This window comes from Xenopus tropicalis, chromosome 9 (assembly GCF_000004195.4).
Source record: "Xenopus tropicalis strain Nigerian chromosome 9, UCB_Xtro_10.0, whole genome shotgun sequence".
NCBI lineage: Eukaryota > Metazoa > Chordata > Amphibia > Anura > Pipidae > Xenopus > Xenopus tropicalis.
Genome location: NC_030685.2, coordinates 66579584 through 66594509, shown reverse-complemented (window position 1 = coordinate 66594509; position 14926 = coordinate 66579584). Strand labels below are relative to the sequence as shown.

Here is a 14926-nt window from a genome sequence, read left to right as displayed (position 1 = left end):
AGGTCAGTAAATATGATATGAACTATCTGTTGGTTAAGTATCCATTCTAGTTTTCCTTTAAGATAAACCTCAGTTCCCCTTTATATAAAAAAAATAAAAAATAAAAAGAAGACTTTGGCAACCTAATTATCCAATGGCAATAAAAAAATGCTCACTTTTGGGATACAATTGCAGCCGCCCCACACTGCCAGTTATAGGATCTCACACACGTCTTAAAATGTCTGTAATCAGCATCTAGCAGGTGCAGTATCGCATTGAGCACACCAGCGCCGCTCAATACAGACATCCCCAAACACACACAGCCTGGTTTTGTCAAATGTTTTATTGAGTGTCGACATCTGGAGTACTGTAAAACATGCATTATCTGTAGATTCCGAACGGAGCGCCGCACATTGTCCTTTCTGTCAGATGTGTCAGCCTTGGCATACATGATGGAGATTAATGAACTATCATGAGACTTGGGTGGTTGCAGAGAGGCTTCTGTGCTTTGCAGAAGGGTCTTAATCATCTGAAAAGCACATTGACTGGGCTGCTATTGCTTTGCAGGAGGTGACATATTCCAGTTGGAATATAAACATTTGGTTTTCCTTGGGGGGGAGGGGGGGGATTTCACTGTCTTGTTATTTTTTGCATTCTGTCTAAATTAAAATAAAAAACAAAATGTAAATTTTACCAATGAAGTAGAGTTTTTTTTTTTATCTCCCACTTCTGCTTCAAAATTAAAAATTATTTCTTTTTGGATTGCTGAGGTGTATTAAACTTAAAGAAGATAATGTCTCCGTCTTCTACTGTGTAATTCCTGCCTTGTTGTCGGTATTTTCCTGCAGCCTGGAGAAAAAAAAAACCGAGACTCTTATTTATTGATAAAGCAGAGGTGTATATATCAAACATGCAGATTATATATAAACACTGATTGATATGGAACGTAAAAAGGTCCCTACTCAAAAGAACTTACAATCTAAAACACCTTAGGTAGTTAGTATGTATGTATGTATAACTTTATTTATAAAGCGCCACAAGGGTACGCAGAGCTGTACAATCTTACAGAATACAAAATTACACACAGGGAGGACAAGTGTTATAATAAATAAATATAATATATATAAATACACATGTGGTATGAGAATAAAAAGAAATGTGTCAAATAAACGCAAAGGTGTATTATTTTTCCTACTCAGGGTGGGACTGGGGTGTGTGAGGCTCAAGGGGTGCTACTACTAGGGCCCCCTCACCCAGCCAGCCCTTTCCCCTCTCTGCATGAGTACCTTATACTTCTCCGTGATCAGGGAGGGAGGGGAAGTAACAGCAGTGGGGAGCGGGTCTGGGGCACGAGGGCCGGGGCGATTTCGGGAAATCGCCGAAAAAGCCTCGCGAGTCTTTTTCGGCGATTTGCGCGAAATCGCGCCGCCGCGTCTGCCATCCCGCCGGCGACTTACATGTTCGCCGGTGGGATGGCAGGGGGAAGGCAACTCGGGGAGATTAGTCGCCCGCGAGCAGGGAGTTTTGCCGCGGGCGACTAATCTCCCCGTGTGCCAGAGCCCTAAATGTCTCTACCTGCAGACATACTGAAACCGTGCCAACAGAAGTGTGCCTATTCATCTACAAAATATTGCTTGGCCGGTATAAATAAAGAAAAGCAAATATCTAATCGGTTGCTATGAGTAGCTGTACTGTGTGCAAACTTCACCAGTATCAGTTAATGAGGGCCATAATTCCCATTAGTTCTTAACCGGATTCATGAGAAGAAATAGTCATTCACCATGAAGCACACATATGAAAGTAATTTTTGTTAATATTTGTTTGTCCCTATGGCATAATGGTGGGGTCAAGCTGAATTAATAGCTAGTTCAATAACTAACCAAGGCTTCATGCAGGCAGGTACTATATAGAGCGCCCCCCCATCAAACTTTATGGACCTTAGAACTATATAATGAGGCATTCTTTTCTTTTGTAAAAGAACAAGCACTGCAAGTCTCAGATCAAAAGCAAAAGATAGACATGAGGAAATATAATGTAGGTATGGGATCCGTTATCCACAAACCTGTTATCCAGAAAGTTCTGAATTACGAGAAGACCTTCTCCCACAGACTCCATTATAAGCAAATAATTCCAATTTTTAAAAACAATTTCCTTTTTCTCTAAAATAATAAAACAGTACCTTGTACTAGATGGTAACTAAACTATACTTAATCCTTACTGGAGGCAAAACAATACTATTGAGTTTAATAAATGTTTAAATTATTTTTTAGTAGACTTATGGTATGGAGATCCAAATCTTGGAAAGACCTCTTATCCTGAAAATCCTAGGTCCTGAGCATTCTGTCTAACAGATTCCCTACCTGTAAAAGAAGCAAAGTTTGCCCGGGTTGAGTAACCCATAGCAATTCAGCAGATGCTAACTTTTTAACAGTGGGCATGTAGAGGCTTCCTGCTGATTGGTTGCTATGGGTTACAAGACTTGTAGCAATATGTGTTTTTTAATTGCATTATTTATTACGTAGCGCTGGTGTCTAGCCATTAGCCTTTTTTTGATTTTGTCTCTCTGATTGGCTACAGGTTGGTTGTAACCCCATTCCTTCACAGCTGGTTACACATAGATGGGATAATGAATTATATTATGTGCTCACACCCCAGTTTAACATAGCAAAAGAAGAAAAGCTTTGCCGTACAGAGCTCTGCAGGTTCCAATGATGTGTATCCATACAGAATCCTAATGTTTTCATTTCTCTCCAATACCCAATGTGTATATAACTACACTGAAACTGAAAGGAGGGAGAAAGCAGCCTGTGGGCCGAAACCCTAAATATTAACTGCCACTGATATCAGAGGACGGGCTGCCTTGGAATGTTATCACTGAAAAGAATACAGCGCAGGCACACATGAATGTGATCTTCTCATTGTGTTCATTGTCATCCACCTCCCAGATCCACCTACTGCTTTTCCCCAGCGTGTTAGGGAGGGGAGCGTGCACGAACACAGCAATCCCTTTATTAGCACCAGGAGTCCTTGTGTAAAATGGTATGGGCCTCCACTGACTGATGCGAAGGACTAGGAAATTAAAGCAATTTACAGAACACATTTATAAAAGAAACAAAAACCAGTAAATGCTAAAAATATACTACTGAAAAATATCTTATTTCTTCCCTTCGCTAAGAAATAGTTTATAACACATCATTACCCAATCGGCAGCCTGGCTCCTAAAAGAGCTTTAACCAAGAATTATTTTTGTATAGTGCAATATTTACTTCTAAGCAACTTCTAATATATACAGGTATGGGGCCTATTATCCAGAATGCTGGGGACCTGGGTTTCACACATAAGGGATCTTACTGCAAAATCTACTAAAAATTCATATAAACGTTAAATAAAACCAATAGCATTCTATTGCCTCCAATAAAATTTAAGCATATCTTCATTGTGATCAAGTACCAGGTACAGATATGGGATCCGTTATACGGAAACCCGTTATCCAGAAAGTTCAGAATTAGGGAAACGCTATCTCCCATAGACTCTATTATAAGCAAATAATATTAATTTTTAAAAATGATTTCCTTTTTTCTGTAATAAAACAGTACCTGTACTTGATCCCAACTAAGATATAATTACCCCTTATTGGGGGCAGAACAGCCCTATTGGGTTTATTTAATGGTTAAATGATTCCCTTTTCTCTGTAATAATAAAACAGTACCTGTACTTGATCCCAACTAAGATATAATTACCCCTTATTGGGGGCAGAACAGTCCTATTGGGTTTATTTAATGGTTAAATGATTCCCTTTTCTCTGTAATAATAAAACAGTACCTGTACTTGATCCCAACTAAGATATAATTATTCCTTATTGGAGGGAAAACAGTCCTATTAGGTTTATTTAATATTTAAATGATTTTTTTAGCAGACTTAAGTTACGGAGATGCAAAATACGGAAAGATCCCATATCCGGAAAACCACCGGTCCCACGCATTCTGGATAACAGGTCCCATACCTGTACTGTTTTATTACTATAAAAACCTGAATTATTTGTTTAAAATGGAACATATGGGATATGGCCTTCCTGTAATTCCGAGCTTTCTGGATAACAGGTTTATGGAAAAGGGATCCGATACCTGTATTGGTTAAAATATTTCCAATGTTTTCCAAAGTTATAGGTAGCTGTAAATGTAATTGTTACTAAAACAGTATCTGTCTTATTATTTCCACTCTCAGTGCTCCTGGCTCTGATTCCTGAAACAAAGTTGCAAGTCAGCTGATTAACAGACCTAGAGGAGACCTGAGGGGAGAAGGGACTGTTCGCACTGGGCCCTCCGACGATTTTTTTTTTTTTTTTTGCTGCACTTCCAAGGTTTGCTACTGGAAAAGGAACTAAATGCCATTTTAAAGATTATCAATGAATTTACTTAGATATTGAAACATTTCCATGGAACAGGTTAGGTCAGTGTTCCACTCCCTCCACCCAAGTTATTTTGTAGATTGTAAGCTCTTCTGGGCAGGGCTCTCTTCACCTCTTGTATCGGTTATTGGTTGCTTTATATGTTACTCTGTATGTCCAATGTATGAAACCCACTTATTGTACAGCGCTGCGGAATATGTTGGCGCTTTATAAATAAATGTTAATAATAAAAATAATAATTTTAACAGACTCTTAAATTTATCAAAATGTGAGATTACATCTGACCCCAAAAAATTCACCCACTTTCTATTGATTCCTGTGGTATTTGAGTTCACCATTTAATAAACAAGCATCTAAAAATCCCATAGGAATAAACAGAAAGTGGGAGAATTTTTCGGTGGGGAGCTCTCACATTGGAATAAATCTGCCCCTTAATGACCATGAACTTGGCACTGGTACGGCAGCAATACAACCCTGAAACATATTATGCAGTGAGTGTAATGGCTAGTAAGCATGTAGCCATGCTTTCCCCTGAAACTTATCTCTTGCAGAATAACAAAGACATTATGAGAAATATTTTCAATGCAAGACAAAAACAAATGACAGGATTTCCTATATAATTCAATGGAATAAAAACAATTTCCTGCACTCGACAGAGGGGGAACTGAATCAGGAGCATCAGCCTCTTCGGGGTTTGCGATTAATTAAATGTGATCGTGTTCCTTTAAATACTCAGGAGACCATTTAATCCATTTCCTTTGCTATCCGTAACAACTGGTTGGGAAAAAAAAATCAATACCCATTTGTGAGTCTTGAGTATGCATTAAACAAGACGCGTCTAACCAGTTCATTTGCACTTGAAAGCAGCCATCTGTAGAATCCCGCTTTGCTTAAGCAGATATGATTGCTAATAATGAAATATCCCTGTAGACTACAAAGCCCACACAGAGCTATTCAGAGCCGAGTCCGCGGCGCTAGCATTAAATTTGTTCTGCTGCGCTGGTGTTCCAGGCGCAGGAAGAGCGAGCAGTCTGGCAACGCGGAGATGACCATGTTGGGAATGCCAAATGTACAGGTTTGCCCAGTGCCACCACAATACAATTGCATGGGATATTATTTGTATGAAATAAATCTATATACAGGTAAGGGTTCTGTAAATTACAGGACAGCCATCTCCCATAGTCTTAATTATAAGCAAATAATTCTAATTTTTAAAAATGATTCCTTTTTTCACTGTAATAATAAAACAGGCGCTCGTATTTAATGGGAACTAAGCTGCATGATTACATATTGAAGACAAAACAATATATTGGGTTTATTTAATGTTAAATAAGCTATAGAGATCCAAATTACGGAAAATCCTAGCTCCCAAGGGTTCTGGATAATAGATCCTATACCTGTACTTTCGTATAACACACACATTCCTGTCCTGGTTTTGGTGGAGTCCACAGAAGAGATATCTCAACCAAGAATATATATATTTCATTTAGCATCTCTCTATTACACATTAGTTATGAAATTTATGTTACGTTTTTGGGGACCATATAATAAATAGCTTGCACAGCCTTGCAACCTATTTGCCTGCCACGACCAACAGATTTCTAACTGAATTCACCATTATACTACACGCCCAACAGGATTAATGCACTGGATCTTGTGCTGCAATAAAATTCATCTAATGGACCGGGGAGGCAGAAATAAATAGAGACTGTTTAGAGCTGGTGGAATAGTTTAAGATATTGCTTACTTAGTAGCTGGTAGCACCTAATCAGCACCTGCCCTCTAGTGTTCAGAAATTAGATAACCAAAAAGGAAACTGATACTGAAGTTCTGATATGAGCTGTTCTGTTAACACTGGGTGCCACTAACACTGGGTGCCGCTAACACTGGGTGGAGGCCAGTTCATGTTCACACAATTGGGCCAAGTAAGATGCACCTAAAAATAATATCCTTTGAAATAGATGTTCCCTGCTATCAGATAGAGGTTTACTAGAAGTAACCTTGCAGTGCCATGAAGTGTATAAAATCCATTCAGACAGGGGCCTCATGCATTTATACAGTCACTAACTCCTCTGTGACTATATCCTTATATTTTACAGTGGGGTGCTTAGTCCCAACAGAACCTTAAATAGACAGGGAACCATAACTTTACATTTGCAACTCTGATGCCAGAAGGTGAAAAACATTTACAGTAGTGGATATTGCACCCCCTACAGTAATTTACAAGTCACTGTGTAGTTACGTGACAGGCCTTGTGGCTTTATATGGCAACATAACTCCTCTGTGATTTCTAAAATCTTTATAAATTACAGTATGGGGCAATTATAGCTAAGTCAAAATCTACTGAAAACTCTCTTTGTTACCAGAAATATGCCACCCCACCCCATCCTCTTTACCTCCTGTCTATTCCTCTCCCCTGTCTCCTTTCCCCTTCACTTCATCTTTACAGCCTGGGGTCAGCAGGCCATGGGCAGCATGATACACGTGACACAGAATTTCTACATTATTCTGATGTCAGAATGAATGTGACCAATTTATAAAGGGTATAATTTACAGTTGAGCCTATAGGAACATATTTATTACTGACCTGCCCGGATACCAAACTGAAATTCTAATCCTCCAGGCATAAGCTCCTATAAAATATACTGTGATCTGTTTATATGTAAAAAGCCAGCAACTTGGGCCAAACCTAAACAAGGCATTGGTAGCCAGTGCTTAAAGCCCTTGAACGTGCCACAGCTCAGCCAATGAGTGACCTCACACACACTGCTCACTGATAGGAGCACCACTGTGTGGCACAGACAATCCTGTGGGCTCTGCACTTCTACTCCTCCTCTTCCTCTTTGGTAAATACAAGATGATCTGTTTATCCTGCAAATACTCTAAATGCCTGGACTCGGATTCACTATGCAGATAAATGCACATGTAAATGTCATTACAGGGTAGCCATTCCCTTCCATTAGGGAATATATGCTGTGAAGAACTCACCTTGACAGATGACTCTGAGCCTTCTTCTTTAAAATCATCAAATTTCATTACTTCCGCCATAATGAAACCCTTCTCAAAATCTGTGTGGATCTTGCCTGCAGCCTGAGGAGCCTTCGTCCCTTTCTGTCAAGGGGGAGAGAGCAGACGAAAAGGCAACATTTAGGAAGATGGATTTCTCTGGGGATGGTTTTGTTTGGGTATTCGAACCTGGACTTGGATAAAATGATTGGTTGTGGGCTGGGCCTGGGGAATCTGCAATACTCAGCACTGGAAAATGAGAAAATGCCTTTTAAATGCTGAATATGTCACTTTCCTAAGAATAATACTCTTCCAATCAAATGCTCTTTACACAATCAATTAAATGCTGCAGATCAACCTGCAACCCCCTAGATGTTACTGAACTACAACACCCATCCTCCCTCTGACAGCTGAAAGATATTGGTAGTTGCAGTTCTATGTGAGTGACTATATGTATGTACATATACCTGTGTACCCCCATATTCACAACTATACACCTACAGGTACATTACTAATGGAGCCCAATAAGAATACAACACATTTCTATTTCTATGAAGATTCACAAAGAACATTGTACAAATACAGATTATATGTTTGTATATCATTCAGGTATTGTTTGTACTATCTGGGATACTTGAGACCAAGGGTTCTCTGGATAAGGGGTCTTTGTGTGTAACGGAACACCATTACCAGAACAGTTCATTTGCTATAAACATTAAACACCGACAGAGAAATAAAAGCCCATGGCGTGTGATATTATCTACAAAAACCCAAATTGCAGCTGAGCGGAGACTTTGAGCAATAGCAGTGCCCGTATTCTGCTTAATAAAGCATGGCAGAGTGCTCAGGAGCCTGACATGGTAAAGCTGAGTTTTTCCAATATAAGATGTATTGGAGTAATATGGCTACTCACTGATGCTTACCTGACCACATAACAGAGCACATTAGAAGCAGAATAGTCACAATCCGTCTTGGGAAGGACAAGCTATCAGAAGCTAATGCTGGAGGAGCTTTACACAGGACAATTACACTATGTAGCCCTTTCAGATTCCTTAACAGCAAAACCATTTGAATATTAAAAATAACCAGCTATAATTGCTTACATTAACCCCTTAAGGCTAGCACACCTTAAAATGACCCTTTTGTATAATGTAGACTGTAGTATTCCCAAACACCTTTTTTGGTTTTTTTTTTTCTTTTCGTCAGCTCTCAAACTTTGTTGGTTGCTAGGTGTTAATTATTTTAGCAACTAGGAAGTCAGGGAGTGAGAAGCAACATTTAAAAAAAAAAAAAAAAAAAACAACAACAATGAAATGGAAACTTTGCAGTTCTTTGGAGTTTTTGGGGTCTGTATCTGTTATAGGCAGATACCTAGGGATGCACCGAATCCAAGCTCTTTTTAAAGGATTTGGTTTCGGCAGAATCCACAGTCCCAGCTGAACCGAATCCGAATTAGCATAAATTTGCATGTGCTAATTAGCATTCAGAAAGGGTTAAATGGTCAGGAGAAAAATTTAGCCGCATTTTAACCCATTCCAATCCGTATTAGCATATGTTAATTAGGATTCGGAATCCTTCAGGGTGGGTTCGGCCGAACCCAAAAAAGGAGGTTCAGTGCATCCCTACAGATAACATTGTAGGCAAAACAAATCAAAATAATACAAACTGAAAATTAAGCATTACTGAGGATTTGCTCAGAACATGTTCATCAATAACATACAAAAAAGTAATTTTAACTTTCCCTTTAACACTGTAAAGGTGGCCATACATGTTAAGATTAACGACTAATTTTAGTGCAATCTGACAAATCCGTCAAATTATCGTAAGGTTATTGGGCACCGAACGAATATACATCTGGCGATTTTATGGGGTTTGATCGGACAAGTCTAAAAAATTTTACCATTAATAATGAAATTTATATACTGTCCAACTGTTTGCTGGACCAAGCTGGTAGTTTTTCTAGCTTCAACTAGACGATATCATTTTCGTTGATGGGCAAATCATACTTTTAAACAATTATTTCGGGATAAGTTTGGTCCAACGATAATGAAAAGATCTTTTAAAAATCTTAACATGTAGTTTAACACTTAACCTACAAGTTTGTTAAAATCTGAATCAAATAATTCACCTTTTTAAAAATGATTTCCTTGATCTGAACTAAGATATAATAAATCCTTACTGGAGGCAGAGCAATCCTATTGGGTTTAATTCATGCTTTAAATGATTTCTCAGTAGACTTAAGGTATGGAGGTTTCAGAAGGACCCCTCATCCAGAAAACCCTGGGTTCCGAGGATTCTGCATAACAGGTCCAAAATCTATAGGGGTCCTCTATCCAAAATTTTGCATAATGAAAGAAAACAAAATTGTAAGTGAAATTCCAGTATTTTTAAATGTAATTGATATTGAAAGCAGTGTCTGCCTGGCTGTTTACATGCTCCGCACTCCTGAAACAATGTGGCACAGCCAGCTGATTAACAGACCTGCGGGAGAACTGACTTCTCCATTCAAGAGGCAGAACCAGAAAGGCATAAAGTAACTGCTATCTCCACTACAGTCACATTTACACACAGCTTAAAAACCAATGAGAATGTATAATGAATGTCAATTGAGAGTTGCTCAGAATTACACTTCCTTTCATTATGCGGGAATAGTTTTTGGGTGGAGGGCCCATTTAAAATAACAAAGCTTGTGTGTGTGGGTGTATGATCAATGAACGGTGTAGGGACACCTTGGTTCCTCCTCAGCCCACTGTGTGACAAAGCAGAACATCACTGCTGTATCATTGTTACATCCTGCAGAAACGATGATGGATGAGTAAAGGGAATAATGTTAGCACACAGACACGGATGAATTTTGACATTGAAAATCATTCCTGTTTTTGAATCTTATTAGAACCCTTCAGTGCTATAATGTCTGCAAATATATAAAAGCCTCCCCCCACTGCACTAATAGGATTTTATTTATTTTATGTCATTTCCCTTGGACGAAAAAAAAAAAAAATGTCGGTCTTTGATGGAAATCAAAGGAATGCGAAAGTCCTTTGTATGTTCTTGCCATAATTACATATTTTTGTAATACATAATTTGTAGCCGTGCACGCACGCTTCAGTATATGTGGGAATAATAAAAAGCTATCAGAGAGAGTTATTTCCATTTAAAAGCAAAGCATTACACTTGCCTTTGTCCTCTGGGAACAAATTAGCCAGTCGCCACGGGCACAATCAGTGAATATCAATATTTTAATCCCATATCATTGCGCTTTTTATTAGTGCCTGGATGGAATGTATAGCATTGCACGAAGAAAGGCTACCTCTTAAATTATAAGCCACTTAAAGGGATAAATTAATATGCAGTGGCTTTACCTTATGGAAAGCTATGTATGCACTATATATAATACATACACAGCTTTCCAAAAGGTAAAGCCACACACACACAGATATATATATATATATATTATATATATATATATATAGGGAGTATGCAAACAAAAAAGAGGTAGGAAACAACTGCAGTAAAAACAAAGTTAGTGAATGCAGACTGAAGATCAATTTCCGTAGAGAAGGCGGCAGTCACACAGATTAGGCAAGTACAATGCTGGTATTTCTTATCTCCGGCTGCAGCAGGGGGGGGGGGGGATACCTAGATCCGATAGGATGAAGAAATGAGACTATGTAACAGGCTGAAGCAATTGTTACCTGCCTCAATCAATGTCCCTTCACTTTCACTGTTCAGCAGCTTCCCAATAATTAAAGTTGTCCCGGACAGGGGAAGGAAAAGGAGCTGATCTGTAATGACTTAGCAAACCTCCAGCATGACCAAACTACAAAGTGGCTTGATAGTGATCGGGATTCAGTAGTCAGGGGGGAACCCTGGGTGCCTCTGATGTACAGAAGAAGCCTTACCTTGATGGTCCAGGCACGTACTTCATCGGGGCCGGCTGTGAAGAAGTATTCGAGTTGGAGTGCCGCATATCCGGTTTTAACAATCTTGGATAAGACACTGGAACAGGCAAAGATGATGAATCAGTTTTACAGTGGGAGAGAGGGATGGAACTCAGAGAGAACTTTTTTCAAACTGCTTCTCTGACATATGTTTGGGGGGGGTGGGGTGTAATAACTTGCATCTCACTATTTAGGGGATTATTTTAACCCTGTGCTAGACAAAGGACTGAACAAACTGGACATAAGTGTAAAGCATTAAAGGGGCACTGCCAAAGAATAAAGTGGCTTGAACTTGTATAATATTTAATAATTTTTAGTATATTTAGGGGAACAAACAGAATTGCTTCCCCCAACCAGAGTGCAGGCTCTATTAGCCCCCACCTCCGGGGGGGAGAGAGGAGGCAATTTTGTCCCTTTATATGGTGACCCAAATTATAGAAAGACTCCTTATCTACATAACCCCAGCCTCTATGTTTAACCTTTATTCTCATTTTCAAATTTTCTTTTGGTGCTTATATTTCAATTTATTCCCTCAACATGTTTATTTATATAAGTATGACACCATACTTTGAACCACTACTTGGTTGCTAGGGAATGTGGCCCTTAGCAACCAGATAACAGTATCAATTACAGGTCAATGCTAATTTTAAGGTTAAATTCCCTCTTAACTTTTGCTTGGACCCAAACTAACATTACTGACTGGTGGCCAGGTGAAACAAGATCATGTGACTGAAAAAAAAGGGCGGTGCTCACCTGGAGGACCACATAAATACAGACCATAATATGAGGAAATACAACTCTTAGCATCCAAAAACATCCTCTGGCTGATTGGTGCAGAGTTGTAGTGCAACAAGCTGCCCCGGGGTGCTTGGCACTGGGAGGTGCAGTTTAATAGCTTTAAATAACAATTAAACAATGGAATAATATATAGTGTTAGCAGGGGTCCCTTCTAATAATGGGGGCTGAGGTCTTAGACCCTATCCCACCCTCCCATCTAAACAAAATCACAGTGACATCCGACTAAACAAAACACCGCATCCTTCCCCGTTTTACAAAACCATAGAATTTTGAGCTTTTCACACACACACACCCACCCCCTCCAAAAAAGGGGAAAAAAGAAAAAAAAAAAAGCACCTATGCTATAATTAAAAACACAGCACAGAGATGACAGATGACAGTTAAAAACTTAATTTAAAATAAATCTTTTCAACTCTGTCTCATGATAAAAGAAAGGAGAAGATTCCCCTCTTTATAATGGTAATTACTCTGTCATTTATTATTCTATCAGTGCAAGCAATTAAATTACAGCAAGGAAATAGTTGATAATAAAGTGTAGGGAAAATGAATGCTAATTAACCTTTGTGTCACTTTCTCTTGCAGATACTTGTGCTTTTCCTCATCACTCATGTCTTGCAGGTTGAGCTCCAAGACCCCACTAAAAGGAATGACCAAGGCACATGGGTCATACTTGTCCACCCACTCCTTAATTTTTATCAACCTGTAGACAAAAAAGAGGGCACAACATTATCTTGTAGTGCATGCATGACTGTGCCACATTCATTATTATCAAGTGGCGCATACATATTCATAAGGGCTGCATGGTTTTATGATGCCATCTCTTTGTGTATAGCTTTCCAAGGTCACGCCACTGGCAGGCAGTGATTACTTCAGGTGTAGGGTATTTAGATCCCCTCTCGTGTCGGAGCCCTGAATGGCGCCCGCTGTCGCTGGGAAATGAAAGGAGTGGGGGCATATGCACCTAATCTTGTTCACTGGGGAGGGAATGTTATTAACACTTTATGCAGGTTGTCGTCACGTGGTACAAAACTGCAAAAGTACTAACTAGCACAGGATCTATTATTCAGAAACCCAACATCCAGAAAGCTTTTAAAAAATAAAAGCTATCTCATATAGAGTCCATTTAAGCAAATCATTTTTATTTTTTTTAATTTTCTTTTTCTCTGAGTTTTAGGCAAGTAATTCAAATTTTTTTGATTGATTTTCTTTTCTCTGTAATAATAAAACAGTACTTTGTACTTGATCCCAACTAAGATATAATAACCCATTATTGGGGGCAGAACAGTCCTATTGGGTTTTTTTAATGGTTAAATGATTCCCTTTTCGCTGTAATAATAAAACAGTACCTGTACTTGATCCCAACTAAGATATAATTACCCCTTATTGGGGGCAGAACAATCCTATTGGGTTTTTATCATGGTTAAATGATTCCCTTTTCTCTGTAATAATAAAACAGTAACTGTACTTGATCCCAACTAAGATATAATTACCCCTTATTGGGGGTAGAACAGCCCTATTGGGTTTATTTAATGGTTAAATGATTCCCTTTTCTCTGTAATAATAAAACAGTACTTTGTACTTGATCCCAACTAAGATATAATTAATTCTTATTGGAGGCAAAACAATCCTATTTGGTTTAATTAGTGTCTAAATGATGTTTTAAGTGGAAAACCCCAGGTCCCAAGCATTCTGGATAATAGGTCCTATACATGTACCTTGTATTTGATACTAACTATGCAGCATACATATTTTTTTTAAAGATTTTAGAAATCGTAAGGTAAGTTAATGCAGAAAAATTCCTTTATCTGGAAAACCACTGGTCCCAAGCATTCTGGATAATAGATCCCATACCTCTCATAAATAACAGAGTTTTACCACAGGTACATTTAGAAGGCAATGAAGGAACTTAATTTATTTTGGCTACAAGCACAATTTCATAGGCACATTGCATTCTAGAAGTGCGTGGGTCTCCTTACATCTAAAGGTGGCCATACATGAGCTAATTTGGCCCTTCTGGAGCAAGTTGGCAGCTTATTGGCTCATGTATGGATCCCTCTGACAGGGCTGTCTAACTGATATCTGTCTGAAAATTGGATAGATACCGATTGGGTGGGTTAAAAAATCCAGTGAGGACAGGGACTGCCTTGACTTGTTGGTGTGGTCCTCGTCTGGGAGGTCTGCATCTACCATCATTGTTATCTGACCATTTGGACCACTGAGATAACAGGGTGGTGTGCAAATAAGTGAAGGCCCCAATTGGAAGACCAGAATTGCACCTTGCCATCCCATATGCACGAATAATGGAGTTTGGCTAAAGCATAATTTTCATTTACAGTGTATAAAAAAAAAAATTAAAGTGAAAATCAAAATGGAAACAATGTGCAATACAAATGCCTAGGGTATGGGAATTATGAATTAATAACGTAGCAACTAGAGGGGGCACAATCGCGTCTGAGATAAAGCTGTTCTTAGACAAGCTGTTCTTAGGCTAATAGAACTGTGTATGTAAAAACACTCTAAACACATCACTGTGTCTGAGGGCACCAAGTCGGATAGTGGGAGGCAGGGCCGTGACGCTGCGGTGAGGAGGTGGGACCATGACATCACAAGGGTGGGGCTATGGCTCGCCGATTGGCGAATGCCCGATCTCCGCATCAATGTTACCGAGTCCTGCCCAGTTTTGCTAATTTGGAAAACCGGGCAGGAGGTTTTGACCCGGGCAGCCCTGCCGAAAACCAGGCTGATTGGGACAAAACTGGGCAGGTGGCAACCCTAGTCATGTGATAGAAATTAT

At 39.1% G+C, this 14926-nt stretch overlaps 1 protein-coding gene across 1 annotated transcript in view; it reads right to left on the bottom strand.

The window, feature by feature from the left end:
* Window positions 1-307: 307 nt before the first annotated feature.
* Window positions 308-14926, bottom strand: part of ola1 (Obg-like ATPase 1) — a 92986-nt gene continuing 78367 nt past the window's right edge. Inside the window, exons 8-11 of the mRNA NM_001008043.1 lie at window positions 12692-12832; window positions 11296-11392; window positions 7376-7498; window positions 308-828 (exon numbers count right to left, since the gene is read on the bottom strand). Of these exons, the coding sequence (NP_001008044.1) occupies window positions 727-828; window positions 7376-7498; window positions 11296-11392; window positions 12692-12832 (463 nt within the window). The 3' untranslated portion in view covers window positions 308-726. The remainder of the gene's footprint in view (window positions 829-7375; window positions 7499-11295; window positions 11393-12691; window positions 12833-14926) is intronic.